The sequence below is a fragment of the Oreochromis niloticus genome, linkage group LG1 (genome assembly GCF_001858045.2).
Source record: "Oreochromis niloticus isolate F11D_XX linkage group LG1, O_niloticus_UMD_NMBU, whole genome shotgun sequence".
Lineage (NCBI taxonomy): Eukaryota > Metazoa > Chordata > Actinopteri > Cichliformes > Cichlidae > Oreochromis > Oreochromis niloticus.
The window spans coordinates 4,953,446-4,974,218 of NC_031965.2; the positions used below are offsets into that span (position 1 = coordinate 4,953,446).

At 39.5% G+C, this 20,773-nt stretch overlaps 2 protein-coding genes across 4 annotated transcripts in view; one reads left to right on the plus strand and one right to left on the minus strand.

Annotated features, from left to right (window-relative positions):
- mthfs (5,10-methenyltetrahydrofolate synthetase (5-formyltetrahydrofolate cyclo-ligase)) overlaps nt 1-20,773 on the minus strand; it is a 104,319-nt gene that overhangs the window by 62,299 nt on the left and 21,247 nt on the right. The gene's annotated exons all lie outside the window — the stretch shown is intronic.
- Nucleotides 448-13,955, plus strand: minar1 (membrane integral NOTCH2 associated receptor 1). Of its 3 annotated transcripts, none has more exons than XM_005472339.3 (5): nt 452-822; nt 2,849-3,734; nt 5,127-6,575; nt 10,508-10,771; nt 12,974-13,955. In XM_005472339.3, exons 1-5 carry the CDS (start codon nt 791-793, stop codon nt 13,169-13,171), a joined length of 2,829 nt encoding a protein of 942 aa, XP_005472396.1. In that variant the 5' UTR covers nt 452-790; the 3' UTR covers nt 13,172-13,955. The 3 variants fall into 3 exon arrangements, with proteins under 3 accessions (XP_019211026.1, XP_005472396.1, XP_005472398.1); XM_005472341.3 differs by having other exon boundaries at nt 452-812; XM_019355481.2 differs by lacking the exons at nt 10,508-10,771; nt 12,974-13,955 and adding an exon at nt 8,643-8,686 and having other exon boundaries at nt 448-822.

The following is a 20,773-nucleotide window of genomic DNA, read 5'->3' on the forward strand; positions in this document are numbered from 1 at the left end:
GTGAACGGAAATACGACTCTCCGCCTTCAAAATAAATGCCTAAATCTTTTCAACGCGGTTCTTCGCATACTACAGTTACATGTCAAAGTGATGTTATTACTGCAAAACAACATGACTTAACTTTGAAGGAAGCGATTAAATACTGTAAAGATGGAGTCTCTCTGTCAGATAAAATCTGCTATAATTAAACAAAGTTAAACTGAAATGTAAACAAACAAATAAATAGAGAGATGAATGCATTAAAATACACTAATGACATTGCTGGAAAGGAATAAGATAAACCAAACTGCTGATGCAATTCTTACTGTTAATCAGAATTGTTGCTTCTAATTGAAAACGGGTTTTTGTTGTTGTTGTTGTTGTTGTTGTTTTTGTGTTACTTCTCAAGCTTTTCTTCTGAAAGCGGAAATCAGTGCTGTTCGTGTCCAGTTTTTGTAATTTGATAGTACTCAGTCTTCGCACAGCAGGCAGTTTAAATTTCCACCCAGGCCCTTCGCGACAGAATCACAGCTGTAGTCAGCAGTAAACCAGGAGGGAAAAAACGTAGGTCCGCTCTCACTGGGCAGGAGCATGGATCTGTGTTTAACAGTTAGCTGTGGTCATGCATGTGGGGTTTGGTTTGGTTTGCTCCTCTGTAGGCTGGCGGATAATGTAACGGGCTGAAGGCGTTTTTTGGATGCTGCAGGGTGCGCGCTGCGGATTCACATCCAGATGATCTTCCATTCATTTTCCCGTTTTTTGGCTCTCTAACGAGAGACATGCTGTTTCGATCCCGCACCCAGCTGATCAGATGATTCTCAACTCTGTTCACAGTGAGTCAGTGTAAGTGATTTTTGTACAAATACAACCAGGGGCGGATCTAAAGAAATTTTCTTAGGGTGGCATAGAAATCAAATGGGGTGGCAAAATCAAAGCAATTTTTTTTTTACATACATTCTGTAATATGCATTATATATGATTAAAATACATCAAATGCAGTAAATATACACGTTTCATAGGTTCTTATTTTCTTTAGCCCAAACAAATGGAAAATATCAGTTACATAAAACAAGTGAATGTAGATTTTATGTACTGTATAGCCTGTATAATAAATAAAGATGTAGCCCAATAAGTACAAAATCCAAAAAGCTACACAACATGAGGTGGTTTAGTTAGAAACTTGAGTTTCACACTTTTTTTTAATTAGAAATAACCACATGGTTACAAGGTTAAATTTACACAAAATCTGCACTGTCATGAAAAGATTTTTCTCCTGAAATTTAAACCTAATTTGTCACAATTTATTGAGGGTCCAGGGTATAACTGGCCATTTTTGACTACTTTTCATTTTACCTTTGTATTTCACCTTTAAAAAGTATTTACCTTCTCTTGTGTGGTATATTTTTTTCTCACCACAATCTGAATTTACAGTTATTTTTTCATTGGCATACTGTATTAACACAATAATCTAAAATCACACAAAAAACACAAAATCTGAGTAGAAGAAAGCTGTATTTTGTTACTGTAAAAACCACAAACATGTTTAGCGAATTATTTTCATAACATAAAATGCCAATCTAAACTGTGAATTTTACAAACTTATGCACAATTTTTCCAAACAATAAAGTTATAAACAACTACTTTTCTAAAGGTGCAGCCAATGCCTCAGGTGTTTTTTTTACAACTATTTAAGCCTACTACTAAAACTAAAATTACACAACAATCAGGTGTCACAATAAGATGCCACACAAATTATTTGTGCCACTCCAAAAAATAGTTTCTGTCCACCACAAGACAGAGGAGCACATCACACTCCTGAAACCTGCAGGTATGACAACAGGAGGTGTATCACTCCTCCTGTTTTCCACCTGGAGACAGCGTTTACACTGCAGTCTGCCTTTGGTGACTTTTTGGCAGCAACTGTGACATTCAGCAGTGCCCTCAGTGTCACACAAAACAAAACAATGACTACAGTATACACTAACTGTACACTCCAAACACGCTAAACGTCACAAATCTCTCAGATCACTGTTCAAAACACACTGTTGATGTCTCCTCTTTCTCGCTCACTTGCTCTCACCATCGTCACTCCTAATACTCTCTCACCTGCCTAAGGTCAACATGGTACATTTTCCCACCAATAGGAAAGTAGTGGCATTTTGTTGTTGTTGTTGTTTTTTTGTGCTGTCCTTAGAAAATGCAGTTTTTACAGTTTCTTCTTGCACAAAATGTGACGATAGTATTCAGAAAAAAGCATTGTCTATATATATATATTTTTACCATAACTCTGTTTTTACGTGGTGTATTAACACAAGTTAAAAACTACTATATAGTTTGAAGTCTGAACTGTCAAAGGAAATTGAAATTGAAATGACGACTCAGTCAGTCTGTATCTTGTTGCTACGTCATCTTAAATTGGTCATGTGATTTGGAGGTGACAACGTGTCCGTAGACCCCAGAGGGTTAATACCGCTCACCTTCATTCCATTTTTAGAGTGTTGAAATCTATAATCTCATCGTAATAGATAACACTGTCATATGCAAAACTAGAATGGCACGAGGATGACAAGAGATTATTTGCCACCACAGTAGATCCGCCCCTGAATACAATTAAAAATGTGAAATGTTGATTTTTATTTATTTATTTATTTTGACGGATGTGTCACTATTGCTGTTATTGTCGGAATGCAGGTTATCAATTGGATAGGAAGTAATTGTGTTCACTTTTTCGTCCATTATAGTACTTGTTGTGATTGTGGCCTGTCTGCATTGTGACTTACTCGCCATAGTCTGTTTGATTCTTTTATATGTCTTATTTCACAGAAAACCAGAGTAGCACAGAATGAACATTTGACTGTGTGGTTTCCAGGTGTCAAGCCTCTCCTGAGGAAGAACCTGTTCTTTCTTCCTGCCATCCAGCAGCCATGGACTTCCTCCCAGAGTATTCTCTGTTCCTGGTTCAGATCCTGGAAGAGTTGGACACCAAGCACACCACCATGTCCTACCAGGACCTGTGCAAGTCTCTGTGTGCTCGCTTTGACTTGGTGCACTTGGCCAAGCTCCGCAGTCTGCTCTTCCACACAGCCTGCCTGGACCCTGCCTTCCCAGCCACCCTCTTCAAGGACAAGATGCGCTGTTCCACCGAGGACCCGCTGTCCAAAAAGCTCATGGTTGCAGCGGACATTGTCACCATGTTCAATTTGATCCACATGAATGGAGGAATAGCCAAAGATAAGCTTCCTATAGTTCAAAGAGCCACATTTCACAAGAGTCAGTCAGTGGAGTTCTGCAGGTCTGACAGTGATCACCTTAAGTATCAGGACTGTGACAGGGGGATCGGTTATGAGCACATGGATCACCCCAGGGAAGGGCGCCATCACCACCACTCTCAACAGCATCCTGTGGCTCAGAATGCCCCTCCCTGTGCTAAATCCTCTGATTGCAACAGCCGGCAGCACTTTCTTGTCTCCTCAGGACCAAACTTCCTCCTGGGCATGAGGAAAGACATGAAATGTAGAGCAGGCTCTCTGGACAAGCTGCATCATCTGCCTCAGGACTCTAGCAGCAGTCCACCATCACCACCTTGTGAAATGCAGAGCACCTACTTTCCTATGGACATAGACACTGAGTCCACTACTGACCAGGAGTCCCTGCAGAACATGGGACATCCAGAGCCCTTCTCTCTTCACACTTGCATCCAGAAGAGAAACGATTTTAAGAAGGATTTTCACAATTTTGTGGCTTTTTCACCACAGGTTTGTGTTTTTAGGGTGCTGTTGAAAGGAATTACTGAGAGAGATGTCTATAGGGAGACGGCCAGGTGACATATCAGATGATACACAAGTTTAGTAAACTAAATGGAAATTTGAGCTTCATTTGAATTGAATAGCCTATTAGAGATTCACAATTTAAATATACTAAATTATACCCTAACCCGTACCCTGTATACACACAAAAATGCACACAAACACATAAACATATATGTAAAACAAACTTTAAAACTTTTTTTAAAATTTGAAGGCAATGTTATGGGCATTTTATTTATGTCCTCTGAAACGCAGTGATGAAAAACAAAACAAAAACAATACAAGGTTCTTAAAGTGTGACCCATAGGCCAGTGGCTGGCCTTGATAATATTTTTTGCTGCTCACTAGTTTGATGGCCAAAGAGCACACTAGTCATACAATACTATGATATGGCACCACAAGATTAAACCAGTTAAGTATTTCTCCTCAATTTTGACTCTTCTGCTTTAGCAAACTAAACATTCCCCACACTGTCAAATACAGCTTGTGTCAGGAAATGTAACAGCCACCCAATAAAATATTCATTGTCACAAAACAACAAGTGCTAACCTAAGCCTCCATTTTCTGAACAGACAAATTATAAAGAATATGCAAGTACTGAGTGAGTGCATTTTTCCCTTTGCGACCCTTAATCATATGCTGGCTCCCTGAACTGACCGTGTCAAAAATGTTTTGCTTCTTTTAGAATAGTGAACCAGTAAAGACAGACAGGAAAGTGGGAGAGTGGGTAGACATGCAGCACAAAGCCACAAGTCATTTTTAAACCTGGGCTGCTGCTCTCCGGCCATGTGGCATGTGGTTTCCTGCTCACCCACTGAGCAAAAGTGGCGCCCTGTGTACAACACACATGAGAGCGTTTTAATACTATATTTATTTTCACACACCATTATCAATACCTGCTTTGATTTAGTGCATATGGCAGCTTAATAGTGTTATCGTAATAATCTCACATCCCAAATATTCTAAATAAACTAAAGATGAATTAAAGATTCAATGTTCTGTCAATAATACACACACTTAGTATAATAAAAAAATGTGTAAATGGTATTTTTATATATGCTTTTGTACAGTTTATTGATACAGATTCTCCTGTTGTCTTGTAATTAAAGTTGATTGATATGCTAAAAAAATAGTACCATAATGGATGATGTGATTAGATTCTCTACACCGAAGATCAAATTAGTCCATTTGTATTTTATAAATCAGTTATTGCCCAAATTTCTCTGTAGTATTGTGTTATTTCATAATTCTAAACTTTCTTAATCCCCAAATTATGATTAATAATTGCTGCATTATTGTGCCTTTAAGCCAACTCTGTCTTTGTCTTGGTTATTGTTGCAGGTTATCACCAGTGAGTGCAAACAGGGGAGTAAGGCTGCTGAAGGTTACCACAATAGGGAGTTACGTAAGCCTGCTACCTTCTTCAACCATAGCTTCGAACTGCCCTACAGTAACCCATACTTTGAACCACCACTTAACTCCCCACTACAGGACAGACGGAGGGTGAAGCACGAGAGCCTGGATGACTTACAGGTGTCAACTTATTTTGGTCCAACCACCATCTCTGAGTGTGTTAGTAGCAAGAAGCACATTAACAAAGCAGGGAAACAGCCAGTATGGCCCATGAAGAGCCTCAGTCTAAACACAGAAGAGGGCCCTCCTGTTTCAGAAAGGATTTTTCAAAGCAGCAGACCACTCAAAGAAAACCATCAGTGTAACATTATTAACACTGAGAGTGAGCAATATTTTCACACCCCGATGCAAAAGGTATCACCGTCACCTGGCTTTGCAAAGAAAAGTACTGAAATAAAACCCAAGGATATATCACTGATGGGTAGGGGACCTGGAGGTCTGGACAATGGAGAAGCAGCCAAAAGGTTTGGGGACAAAAATACGAAGAATGCATCCTTTCAAGAAGGGGAAAGCACCTCTAGTGTTGGAACACAAACAGAGCGGATTGAACAGAAGCAGCTAAAAGAATACCAATCTGAGTATAACAACAGTGAAAGACATGGTTTGAAACGCTCAGTTGAGGAGTGTGAGGTCATTAGTGATGACATAAGTGATATTTTTCGTTTTCTGGATGATATGAGTGTTGTTCAGTCATCATGTTACAATAGTAATGGGTCTCTCTCTCAGGTAACATTAAAGTCAGAAGGTGACAGCTCCCCTGAATGCAACACAGTCAAATTAGCCAAGTCTAAGGTAGACCGCCTGTTCCATTCACTTGAAAACACTGATCATGAGCTCAAAACAAGTGTGTGTAAGCTTGTGAGGAGAATTGGTGAGATTGAGAAGAAGTTGGAGTCTCTGTCGGGGGTTCGCAGTGAAATATCCCAGGTACTTTCCAAGCTCAACAAACTGGATGAAAAGATCCAGGAGCCTGAGGCCAATGGGAGACATGGGGAGAAAGCATCATTATCATTATCCAGGTCCAATGCCACCCCAACAAAGGCTCAACCTTACCCACATCCACATTTCAACAGTACTACTCTTTCACCTCATGTTTACCAGTGCAACACCACTGGTCACAATGTGAAAAGAGACAATGGATATGTTGGAGAGTGGTGTTGCTCAGATGGGAGTAATAGCAACACTCTTAGGATTAAGACTGTGAAGAAAGGCATGCTATTCAGGAGGTCTTCCTGTTCACTCAACGAGGAGCACATGGCAACGGAGTCAAAGGTTGCTAGCATAACCAACTCTCTACAGGACCAGGGGACTGTGTCCTACTCCTGTCACCCTGAGGACAAGGACAGAGACAAGGATAGGCATCGGAAGGTCAAAGAGGTATGTGTGTGTGTGTGTGTGTGTTAGTGTGTGTGTTTGTATAAAGTGTTTGTATTCTTGTATAACAAGAATTTTGCATGCCACTTGTAGATTATATGGAATCATTTTAGATTGTATTTACAAAGCATGTCCTTAACACAGAGTTTTTAAAGGGAAACATTCTGGAATGTATCTTGTGTCTTGGAGTTATCACTTGTGTGATCAGGCAAAATATCGGGGCAGTATGTTTATAAGTATAACTGCTGATGTTCGTCTACTTAACTAAATGCATGTTTTCATTTGTATCTGTCATTCTTCTTGTGAAGGTTATGTCTTAATGGTGGTTAGATCATGCATTATGCTGAACTGGAGTTGGTATAAGAAACCAGCCATAGTTTTAGTCTTGGCTGCATTTTGGTCACCTTAACAAGCTTGTGTGTTGTATCTTAGTGGTGTAGAAAAATTTGATTGGCCTGGACAGACCTCTAATTGATGGAACACCTTTGGCATGAATTAGAGCAGAGACAGTGAGCCAGGCCTTCTTGTCCAACATCAGGCCCAGGATCCTCCAGCAGTCACCAAGCTCAGCCACCAGGCCACAACCAGGCTTCAATAGCCCAGGACCAGGCTTCCTTATTAGCCTCCAGGAGGAACAGAATGAAACTTCAGTAGTACCATGGCCATTTTTTCCAGAAGAGAGACCAACTAGGGTTGTGGACAGTAAAAGCCTCTACTTTTCCCTTCGCAAAGCATCTTATGTTTTGCTCCTGTGCCTTGTCACTTGCACATTATCAACTGATCGGCGTCACAAACCAACAAGGTCGGCTAATATCAACAATCTGCTTGACATTCTCAAGTAACACACACAGTTTTGTGGTGTCCGACTAGAGTAACAATCAAAAGGGGAAAGGTTTCTATTGCTTCCCTCCAGTGCTGACACATCTAGCATCCCTTAACAATTGTGAATTGTGGAAGCCAAGTGTTAACTTCCTGCTAAGCAACAACTAAGCAGGTTAACTGTGTTTGTTTACATCTTAATCAAGCTGCCTACAAAATGCCACCAAAGATGGGTACAGTCTCTGAGGATGAGATCGAGGAGATTAAGAAATCTTTATATTGTATGTCAGGAGAGTTTTCTAATATCTCCAGACAACATAAGTTGCTATTGGATATGATGGAACAGATTAAAGAACTGCAAAAACTAAATGAAGAAAAGGACAAAAAATAGCCCTACTTGAGTCCTGAGTGGCAGATCTAGAGCAGTATACCCGTATGAATGACTTAACTAGTAAGTGGACTGGAAACAGAACACAGAACGTATGCCAGAGCTATAGTAGCAGAGGAAGAAACTGACATCTCTCAGCTCTTGGTGCTTCTTGAGCTTCTCATGGTCTTTTTTCCTAATGTTGCTATCACTCAGGATAGCTACATCTATCACTATCTTCCTCAGCTTGTTCACCATTACAATGTCCGGCTGGTTAGCCGTCACCAGTTTGTGTGTCTGTATCTGTAAGTCCCACATTATCTTAGCTCTGTCATTCTCAACCACACTAGAGGACATGTCCCATTTTGACCTTGGGACTTCCAAGAAACACCACAGATGTTCCTGTATATTATGTTGGCCACCTGGTTATGTTGCACATCCTTGGGGTCTTGCCTGGTGTGGTATACCCCAGCCTCTATGGATCTTGTGTTCTGTGCTGCCATGATCAGTTCTTCTTAGCTGTTCTTCAGTCCATCTTCGTCCAGCCACTTGATGTCAGTGTCTTCAATCTCCACCTTTGGCCAGCTGATTATCTGATCATTGGCAGGGTGTAGGTACTATGATATGGTGATGTGATATGGTACTATGAAGTCTTTAACATTAGATGTGGCCTCATTATTTAAGAATTTGTATGAGGAGAAATATTTTAAATTCAATTTTGGATTTAACGATTCCCATGATGCATTGAGTTTTTCCTTTCCAGTCACCTTTCTCACTCACTATGTGTTAATAGACCTCTCTGCATTGAATCATATCTGTTATTAATCTCTGTCTCTCTTCCACAGCATGTCTTTATCCTGTTTTCCTTCTCTCACCCCAACCAGTCGCAGCAGATGGCCGCCCCTCCCTGAGCCTGGTTCTGCCGGAGGTTTCTTCCTGTTAAAAGGGAGTTTTTCCTTCACACTGTCGCCAAAGTGCTTGCTCATAGGGGGTCATATGATTGTTGGGCTTTTCTCTGTATCTACTGTACAATATAAAGCGCCTTGAGGCAACTTTTGTTGTGATTTGGCGCTATATAAATAAAATTGAATTGAATTGAATTGAATTGAATTGAATTGAATTGAATAGGGAGCCAATGAAGAGAAGCCAGTATTAGAGAAATTTGCTCTTTCTTTCTAGTCACTGTCAGTACTTTGCCTGCAGCATTTCAAATTACTTGAAAGCTCTTCAGATAGCCTAGAAGTCTTCCATGAAAGTTTTTCAGCATCACTCTGAGTTAGGATGTTTTTTTTTAAATTTTAGAGATATTGCACAAATACAAGAAAGCAACCTACATATTTGTTTAATATACCCATTGAAGGACATATCCTGGTTAAAAAATGACTCCAAGATTCCTCACAGTGCTGCTGGAGAGTAAGGTTATGCCACCCAGAGATAGTAGCTCATTAGAATTTGTAAGCTTTACTGTTGCTGTTTCTGTTCTATCAATTGGCAACTAAGAATTCAGAAACTTGTCTGATATACCATTTTTTCTGATTATCAGGTTGGTTGTTTTACAAGTACTCTTTCAAGAATTTTTGAGATAAAAGGAAGGTTAGAGATTGGTCTTTTATCAGCTACGATGCTGGGTCAAGTGATGGCTTTTTATGCAATGTTTTACTGCCAGCTTAAAAGCCTCTAGTATGCAGCCTGTTAATAGAGATAGACTAATCATATTCAAATCTGAAGTATTAATTTTTGTAGGATTCATATTATTGCATTACTTCTAGGCTAGACTACTGTAATTTGTTATTATGAGGATGTTCTAAAAACTCCCTGAAAAGCCTTCAGTTGATCCAAAATGCTGCAGCAACAGTACTGACAGGGACTTGAAAGAGAAAGCATATTTCTCCTATGTTGGCTTTTCTTCATTGGCTCCCTGTTAAATCCAGAATACAATTTAAAGTTCTTCTCATCTGCTGTTCAGCAGTGGGGTGTTTGTGTCACGTCCCCCACCCAACAGCACTCTAGTTTTCTTACAGTAATAGTCATCCCGTATATACACACACACACTCCACAGTGCATTGTGTCCATTCTGCCGGGTACGGGCGTCTACAGGTCGTTAGTGGGGCGCTGTGCCTGCGTTCTGGCTTGCTGTTTCAGAGGGGCGTCTCCTTACCGCACCGCCGGGGGGATTGTCAGTGTGTGTGCATGTATGTCTTTGTGTGTCATAGTGGGTTGGTGGGTATTATTAGTCTTTTATTCAGCCAGGTAAAATTCTCATTGAGATTAAAAATCTAATTTCCAAGAGTGACCTGGAATCAGGTGTCTCTTGGGTATGTGTAAGTGAGTGAGCTAGCGAATGGTGAGCGTGTGTGTGTGTGTGTGTAGCTGGGTTTTTCCTTTCCACTGTTGCCAAAGCACTTGCTCAAAGGGGCATCATGTGATTGTTGGGATTTTCTGTTTTCTTTGTATTATTGTGGGTCATAACCGTATAGTATAAAGCACCATGAGGTGATTTGGTGCTTTATAAATAAAACTGAATTTAATTGAAATGTGAATAGGACTTTTCTGAGCATTCTTTTAGGAATGGTGTCTAAAAATTCATCATTTGGAGGGAGTGAATATTGAAGGTAACTCAGGAACAAGTTTAAAAGAACATAAGTAGTGCTGAGAGTCTCTGGACGTAATGATAAATCTGTGAGATGGTTATAAATATTTTTCCGCAGTGATTAAAATCTGCTATGTTTATCCTTCACTGTTTTCTTAGACAGATCGAAAGCGTCAATATGAGCTCCCCCAAGTGCAACGACTCCAAAAACAACCAAAGGATTCCTACCTGACTGAGCAGGTTTTTTCACCGCATCACTTCAACCCTTCTGTCAAGGCCCATGTGAAAGACAGCTCTCTGTACGCTGATCTAAGGCTCACCAGTCCATCAGATGGGATACGTGGCCAGCCATCTTGGACCACTGAGGAATACAAACGCAATTCAGGAAAGAAGGAAAAGCAGCTCACTGCTCTTGACCTACAGGTACAGTTCTGGGCTCTGCATACATATTGCATATTATTACATTTCGAGCAGCTTAATTTCTGAACCATACCCTAGTCATGCTGCTATAGATTCAGGCTTCTGGGGGTCCTTGTATGATCCACTGAGCATTTTTTCTCCACTCACCTCTTTTTACTCATTAAATTCTGTCTTCTACCTCATATAGTTTGTGTTTTACATACTTGTCACTTAAATTCTTAAAAAAAAAATGCATGTATTACTGAAACCATTTCATTTCAATGCCACCAAAAGCAACAAGAAGTAGTGGGTCATGAAATCTGTTGGAGTTTAAAGTATCTGTTTTTTTTGTTTTGTTTTGTAATACAATCACACAATGATATTGTCCAAAAGGAACCAAGAATCCTGGCCATTAATATTCAGCACCAAGTCCCAAAAAGTTGATTCTGTTCATCTGGATATAGCGTTTTCAGTGGGAGAAACATTTCGTCACTCATCAAGTGACTTCTTCAGTCTTCAGCACCAAGGACAGTACTTTGACAAATAAATTAATTAAGACCATACATGAGGAGGTCTTGCCATTTTGGACATATAGAGTGGCACACTTAAAGCAACTATTACTCCAACCGGAGATACAATCCTTGTCATAGTTAATGCAGGTTTTTTTTAACCATAGCCAGGGTGACCCAGAAAGAATTACCAGAAAGGGAGAGAGTGACTGTCATTTTTAGCATCTATGTGGATGTTAAAATCACCCACAATAATTATTTTATCTGAGCTGAGGACTAAATAAGATAAAAAGTCTGAGAAATCAGACAGAAACTCTGTGTAAGGCCCAGGTGGACGAGTATAGGGAAGTGCAGCAGTCGTGTTCCAGTCAGGCAACCATTTATTTTGCTCCTTCGTCCAAAGGAAGGCTGCTTGGGTGGTCTTCCAGAGTGGAGGTTGGTAACCTATGGAGGCCTCAAAAGGTAACAGACCAGTTGACCAGCAGGTCATGCAATTTTGGGCATATTCCAACCAGGCAAGCTGCATGGTCCGGTTGGAATTCCAGCTCCTGGTTGACCTATTCTGTCTGGTCATTGGTATGAGGATGACCTTTGTGTCGAGTGCTGAGCAGAATTCCTTCCTGGGAGGTGAACTCGGGGCCGTGGTCGGAGACTATGTCGAGAGGGATACCATGGAGGCGGAAAATGTGATCTGTGAGGAACTGAACAGTTTCCACTGCTGTGGGCAGTTTAGGAAGGGCAACAAAATGAGCGGCTTGGAGAAAGGACTGACTGTAGTGAGCATTATCGTACTTTACATAGGTTCAACAGACGATGAGCTACTGCCTCTGAAGTGGAGCTCTTATCAAACACACTTCGAAACTTTAAAAGAATCTCTTTATAAGGGAGATTGTGGTTATCCAACAACACTTATCCAACTCACTGGTGAACACTTTGAGAGTGGGGAGCGGTCTCTGGTGGTTCCAGTGGGGAGTCTGGGCGAATGAGGTGAGCAGGTGAAAGCTGTAATTCATGAGGGGGCGGAGGATTAGCAATGGGTGGTGAATTTAAATGTATGGGAATGACAGATAATTTTGATATCATACATAGTTTATCTCCCCACAAACACAGAGAGAGTTTTAAAATAAAACCCATAAAATAGTTAAAGATTGAAAACTATTTTACCTGCTCATTTGGTAACAGTTCCCCTCTTTCTCTGTATGTCACTCACTTACACTAACAGACACACACATACACAGACACACACGTATACATGCACAGACACACATGCATGCACACACACAAACACACGCAACAGATATTCTGGTTATTCATTTGAAATTCTTGAGTTTAGACATTTAAAATACATAATTTCACTCTTTAAGTAATTTAAAGAATATGAGCTTTTCACTATTCATTCAGATTTTTATAGTAATAAGCCTATTGGAAGCTCTGGATGCTAGGATCATTGAATTAGAGACCCAGTTCATCTGAAAGCCTGATGCTTAGCCTCCTCCACCCCAGCTTTGTTACAATCGATTGTCCACCTGGACCTTACACAGAGTTTCTGTCTGACTTCTCACTCACAATAAAACAATTATTGTGGGTTATTTTAACATCCATGCAAATGCTAAAAATAACAGCCTCAACACGGCATTTAATTAAAAAATGTTGTTTTTTTAAAGCCAAATGAAAAACATCCCTAATTGTTATTTATAGTCTTTGTGTCTTTCATCAGACCCAGGAGTCGTTAAACCCCAATAATCTGGAGTACTGGATGGAGGACATCTACACCCCAGGCTATGACTCGTTGCTCAAGAGGAAAGAGGCAGAATTTAGGAGGGCCAAGGTGTGTAAGATTGGAGCACTGATTGCAGCTGCTACTTGCACTGTGATCCTGGTTATTGTTGTTCCAATTTGCACCATGAAATCGTGAATAAATTAGAAAGGTGGTAGCCATGCACAATGGATGTTATACTTCTACCTGTAGGTGTTTTCTTTTTGTGGACCAGTAAGTGCAAAGCAAACTGAGTGACAGCATGAGAATGTACGACTTTACATTGTTTTGTTGTTTTTTTATTTTTTATGGTGTTTACATCTGGGAGTATTACCAATGTAGAAATATTAAGGTTATAAAATCAGCAAGTGCATAATATCTATCTATCTATCTATCTATCTATCTATCTGTCTATCTATCTATCTATCTATCTAACAAATCTAGTTCATTGTAATGCTATAATCTGGGCAGATGGAAGGTAATTGATGTAATTGTCCATCTTAAACAACTATAGCACATGATAACAAAACTGTTGTAATTTTAGCCAACATACAGCAACTTATGATAGGCTATATATTTTTTATTTTTCATATGATTGCTGTACTTTATTTTGTTCAAAGTTATTTTTTGATGAATTATCTAGTTGTGAGAATTTATCTTTATCAATAACAACAAGCATTTTGAGTAATGACATTTATGCTACACATTTTTCTAAATAGAATTATATATGTCCTATAGCCTAAGTACAGTTATACTCCAAAGTAGATGTATGACTATGTACAGTATGACTGCACAGCCAATGTGAATGTATTGATAACTTTTAGCCTACTTGGGAAGAATGAGAATTAAATTTGAATGTTGCTGCAGTCTCCTCCTCTTTTTCTGAATTGTAACCAGCCAAGAGCACATGTCCTTTAAATAAAAAAAAATGTGGCTTTGTTCATTTCTTTGCAGGCATTTGTTCAATGAATATTTCTACATCAGTGTCCTAGCTAGCAAACTCACCTAAGAGGATTAAATGGGTTGGACTATTAACTGGACCAGCTTCTTTAGTGAAGCCAAATGTGTAAACTAAACAGAAAATCTGTAATGTTGTAGTCCAATGAGTACCTACACATTGCTTATTGAAGAGTTGAAAATCTAGCAGAACATTATTTCTGCTAGCTCAACTGAAACAATTCACATACATTCGCTAATCTATTGCCTACTTGACATGCTATTCAAGTTGCATTAGCCCCACTTCTGTCGTGGTCCTGGGTCCTTTGACCCAGCGTTTTGAGTCCCGTCTCCGCGTATGAGTCTGCATTAAGGTTCTTTCCTGCCTGCACACAGCCGTTCCGTCACAACTTCCTATCCAAACTGCTTTGCAACTGATCTCCACTCAGTGTCTTAGAACCAAGCTATTCTGCCAGATACAAATTACTGCAGATGAAATTATCAGTCTACTTTTGACTGTACACTTTTTTTTTTATTCTGTACATTCTGTTCATTTAATTTATTGTAAATATGTAAAATATTAGTCATTTATTACACAAATGGATTAATAATTAATGCATCCCAATACAATACCTTCACCTTAACCACAGCCTGCCCAATGGTCATCCAGTATCTAGGGATGCTCACTGTAGTCTGTATTTTTTTTAAACTATAAAATTAATTTGAATGTTATCCACCCATTGAATGGCTTTTTCCACGGCCTATAAAAGTAGCCATACTGGCAGACAGGTAATATATTACTGCACAATATGTGCTGAGAGTATGTCCATACTGCCTGCCATGATAGCAACTTTTACAGTTTCATTGAAACTTTCAGTAAAATATGAAAAGAAAAAACTATTTATTTTTACTTAGAGACACAAAATGAACATATCCAGTATTCATGTTCTGTATAGGTGTTTACTCAACAGACCCCTCTGGCATACTGGCTATTGCTTTACTTTTGTCAGTGATCAGGACATCAGTTTCCCCATTCTTAAATACTTCGTTCTAAATAAATGGTTGTGTTTTAGATTCTGAATGCAAACCATATCAATCTGCTGGAAACCCAGCTCTAAGCAGGCACCCACTGTGTCGTGTTTCTCTCTCTCTCTCTCTCTCTTTTTACTGTCTATTGCTTTGAACTTGGAGCTGCAGTAAACTGTGAAAGTCTGTAAATATTGTTGAGATTTGAACCACATTGAGTGAGAGCAAGTGTTAATTAAAAAATTATTGTAATAAAAACAAATTCTTCTGACTGTTAATGGATCTGTGTTTTTCTTATTCCTACACTGAATTCATCTGGGATACCTGAGAACACTTCATCACTAAAGAGGAAATTTTTAACAAAAGCAAATTATCCCTCCTCTCAAAATGGTGTGCTTTCGCCAACAAAATTACACAGCCTTTACTCATCTTCTAAATTCTGCTGAGGCAGAACTGTCAAAGTTGAATTGCATAGGATGCTGTACTGTAGTAATGTGAATCTTGGCCATACTGAACATGGCCGCATGCCACTCACCAAAAAACATTTCTGTCACTAATTTTTGTCTTCTGCCAGGCAGCTTTAAACATAACAAGATATGATCTGGACAGTCTACAGCTTTATACTGATGAGTGTTTTGAGTGCGTCATCATGGGGAAACCAAACAAGACAGAGACTCCCTCCAAAAGAACAGGTACTCCATCCACAAAGAAAAGCCGCCAGGAAGACTCCCTAGAACTGGTCTCTCCACCAGTCATGGGAATAACGGCGTTACTAACAGCGTTACTTTTTACAGTAACAAGTAATCTAACTAATTACTATCCCTATTGTTACAACGCCGTTACCGTTACTAACAAGAAAATGCGGTGTGGTCGCATTACTATTTTTCAACAAACAGACGGTTGAAGCTGTCTTCAGCTTACCACACCTTCTATCAATTGCATGGAAGTAGCTGTCTATGTAAGTAATCTGGGCGCTACAGCTTTAAGCAGCTGGGCGCTACAGCTTTAAGCAGCTGTGCGCGCTCCCGCGGACAGCAATCACTTTCTGCCCGACGATCACTTTCTGGCACAACAGCTGGAGCTAGGGGGCAAAACAATCGCATGAGTGCTGCTGTTTGACTGAGTAAGAATAAAGTAGTCGTGGTAAGCCAATCACATGACCACTTCAAGATGACAAAGCAACAAGGTGATATATACCAGTTTTTAAATTGTGTTGAGAGGCCACGTAAAACCGGAGTCATGATAAACAATATATATGCGTGTTTTTTTCCTCAATAGTTTCGCCACGTTTACTGTCTAAGGACAATGCCAGCAAGCACTCTCTGCTTATGACCAGAAAATAAAAAAACAAAACAAAAAACAGCCCGTTTGTGTTGGTGGAATAATGCACCATGTCGACCAATCAAAAAGTGATATGACAACATGACATTTGGTTGTTTAGGAGGAGGGAGAAGTTTTAGGAGTGACAGCAAGAGAGAGAGAGGGAGAGAGTTTTGAGATGTGAGAGATTTGTGATGTTTAGCATGTGTGTAGTTAGTGTGTAGTGTTGTGGATAGTTTTGTGTTGTGTGTCAGAACAATGAGGCGACTGCTGAATGAAAACAGGAGCAGTGATACACCTGCTGCTGTCAGGCCTGCAGGTATCAGGCTGTGATGTTCTCATTTATAGTGGACAGAAATTATTTTTTTGGAGTGGCACAAATAATTTGTGTCGCATCTTACTGAATGCAGTACCCCTGATTGTTATGTAAATAGTCTGAAATGGTTATATTAAAAAAAGGGTAAAATGTAAGTGGCTGCGAATAACTTTGTTGTTTGCAAAACTTGTGCATAGGATTTTAAAATTGACAATTTATACTTGCATTTAAAGTTATGAAATATGATTCAATAAACATGTTTGTGGTTGTTGCAGTAAAAAGTATAACTTTTTCTACTTGGTTTTTATGTTTTTTGTCTGATTTTAGATCAATTGTGTTAATACAGTATGTGAAAATGAAAACATAACTGTAAATTCAGACACGTGAGGTTGTGCTGAAAAGAATGATACCAATCAAGGCAAAATAAATAGTTTTTAAAGGTGAAATGTAGAAGTAAAATCAAAAGTGGTTAAAATGGCCAATTATACCTTGGACCCCAGAGGGTTAAACATTTTTTTAAAGTAATGCAATAGTTACTTTTCAAGTAATTAATTACTTTTAGAATCTGGTAACTCAGTTACTAACTCAGTTACTTTTTTGAAGAAGTAACTAGTAACTATAATTAATTACTTTTTCAAACTAACTTGCCCAACACTGCTTTCCACAGACAGTGACATGGTCAATATTTTGGAATCTTTACATAAAAACCTGTTCAGCTTTGACACAAACCTAGACCAGTCGTGGTCAAATTTAAATATTTTAAACAAAAAGAACTGGTGAAGAGCCACAGCCAGGAATTGAAAGGAAGGGACTTCAACGACCAGTTTCCTAAGGGGATCCTGGAGCAACGCACGGTCCTGATTTGAAATAAGTTGTCAAAGGAGGCTCTCATGATGTCATTGCAGTTGATACACTATATGTTGACAGTCAACTTTATCGTGACCAGAACACCGCTCCATGGCTGTACTGATCCTGTGTCAGGGGGGCTCTGTTTACAAACGCCTTTTTCAATTCAATTCAATTCAATTTTATTTATATAGCGCCAAATCACAACAGCAGTCGCCTCAAGGCGCTTTATATTGTACAGTAGATACAGAGAAAAACCCAACAATCATATGACCCCCGATGAGCAAGCACTTTGGCGACAGTGGGAAGGAAAAACTCCCTTTTAACAGGAAGAAACCTCCGGCAGAACCAGGCTCAGGGAGGGGCGGGGCCATCTGCTTTTTTCTAATTAGACATATCTACAAAGAACAGTTGAACATAGTGTGTTTTTTTCCTGTTTTTTCCTATTGTTATTGCTGTTGATTTGAGGTAATTTCAGACGTATTCTTGGGTGGCTGGACTGTGTGATTTATTGCACAATTAAAGCACAGGCACACACACACACACCTTTACACACACATTCAACACTACAAAATGTGTAGTTCATATACTAATATACATTTTCTATATATATATACACCAAATTTTGATGACCCCTCCTTTGTTAATGCCTTTTTCACTTTATTTTTGGATCAGTCTGACACTTTCAACCTGTTACTTAATCCAGAAATTGACAGGCACAGTAAAGCAATGAGTCAAAGGAACTGGCAGACACTACAGACATTCTTAAATAATACATACATGATTTTGGTGTTACCAATGCTTGGCGTTCACATCACCCACTTTCAGGGATTACACAACTCTCATCCTCACTTAGGCTACTTTTTAGTTAGCTGTTCCATTATCATGGATATCATAGTGGAACAGATGAGGATGAGGAGTCTATCTTTCTGACATAGAAAAGAGTCACACCACCTATTAGAAATTGGACATTTAATACACCATTACTTAAAAAAAACAAGATTTCATTCATTCAAAAAGGAATGGACAATGTAACTGGAAGCGCCCTATACTACCTCACTATAAGAACATTTAATTAACGACCTAAAAATGAATTAAATGAAATAACTGGCAAGAAGATTTCTGGTGCAAAGAGAACTTTGAACATGGTAATTAATATGGAAAATTCCTTGGTATCCAGTTAAAGCCAAATAAAGAAAAAACAACTATTTAATCTATTAAAGACTCGACAGAGAACTTTACTGATGATCCACAGCAACCCCCACAAAATATCCTGGTTCTTGGTTCTTAGGCCAAAGACCCCACACTGCCATTCAGACTACTTCAACCACCAGTCGCAGCAAATGTCCGCCCCTCCCTGAGCCTGGTTCTGCTGAAGGTTTCTTCCTATTAAAAGGGAGTTTTTCCTTCCCTCTGTCGCCAAAGTGCTTGCTAATGGGGGGGGGGGGGGGGGTGTCATATGACTGTAAGGTTTTTCTCTGTATGTATTATTGTAGGGTCTACCTTACAATATAAAGCTCCTTGAGGCAACTGTTGTTGTGATTTGGCGCTGTATAAATAAAACAGAACTGAACTGAATTGAATTGTGACTTTCAAAACACCTCCACAACTCCACTACTGTTAGGCAATATCAGAAAATAAGGTATAAATTTTTCCTTTTGGATCATATTCCTCACATATAACAGTACATACAGAATCACATACAGTAGAGCAGGAATACTCAACTTCATTTGGCTGAGGCTCACATTTGGAAAATGAAAAGAGGCTGGGGACCAGTTAAACTACATTCTTCATAAAATGAGGAAACTTTGAAAAAGGCTGATATAGCTCATTCTCAGATTTTGATCTATTTTATTAGCACCATTGCAATTCACCAGTATATATTTTTAACCATCTTTAACAGGATAGCTGGAATTTTTCCTATCGTGCAGACAAATATTGCACAAATTCATAAACATGTACAACTATTAACAATTCTTAGAAAGATAGAATGGAAGCTCTTTTAGTGTGAAGATATATTAAATGCATTGATTCTATTGCCTGGGGTGCAGACTGTGCAAAAGCTGTGCCTGGTGTAGACCCCTGCCCTCTTGTACTTAGAGCTTGTTCCTGTGCTGCCATGATTAGTGCCTCTGTGCTTGTCTTTCAGTCCAGCTTTGTCTAGCCACTTGTAGGATTTCTAAATGTCAGCCACTTCCTCTTTCTGCTGATGTTATATACTGTGGAGGGGCCTGTCCTTCCTTTATGGCTCTTCCTCTTGCTCCACTTCTTTCATGGGTTTCTGCTGCCAGAGGTATTTACTTAGCGCACGGTCAGTTGTGGCCATCTTCCTGATGTATTCATGGATGTCCGTTGTGTCATACTGGACAGTGGTTCTGACACTCACTAGTGCCCAGCCTCCTTCTTTCTGCTAAGCGTACAGCCTCAGGGTGATGGACCTGGGGTGAAACCCTCCATGCATGGTCAGGAGCTTCCTTGTCTTAATGTTGGTGGCTTCTATCTTCACCTTTCCTCCTTTGGCCAGCTTATTATCCCAGCAGGGTATCTGACCACTGGCATCGTGTAGGTGTTGATAGCCTGGATCTTGTTCTTACCATTCAGCTGACTCCTCAGAACTTGCCTTACCCTCTGCAGGTACTTGGTGGTTGTAGCTTTCCTAGCATAGCACAATCCGCTCAGTTCTGGCTACCTTCCCTCTCTTTGTTTCCTCTGACTACATTTTGTCAAGGTGTGTAGTGTTACCACTATGCTAGAAATGGGCAGTTTTACATTTTGTTGTTGTCCAAGATAAGGATATGTTGTTCAAGATAAGGACAATGCTGGACAATACCTCCCACCCAGTCCATGACATGCTGGCTAGTCAAAGGAGCATGTTCAGTAAGAGACTGAGATTACCCAAATGCAAATGACAGACACTACAGCATCTGTAGATGCTGCATACCATGTGCTGTGTTAGGGAGGACCCAAACACAGACAACGAGAGGCGGGCTAGATTGAAATGAAAGAAAGCCTTCATTGGTGAATTAATAAACAAAATAACAAGTGACTAATGGGAAGACAACACTATACAGTGTTTAAAATATGAATGGAATTCATGAAATTCTCACCAGATGATGGTAACAACCCATCTGCATATGCAAAGAAATCCAACGATAGATGTCAATAAATTAAGTTATATGTATTAATGAGAAATGAGACAGGGAAAAAGTATTTACGCCAGGAGCTTCTTGATGGCTACCAAAAGCTGGTTGAGGTTATTGGGGGTATCAAGTATATACATTTGAGACTGTATGCATACATTTCACATTGTGCATATG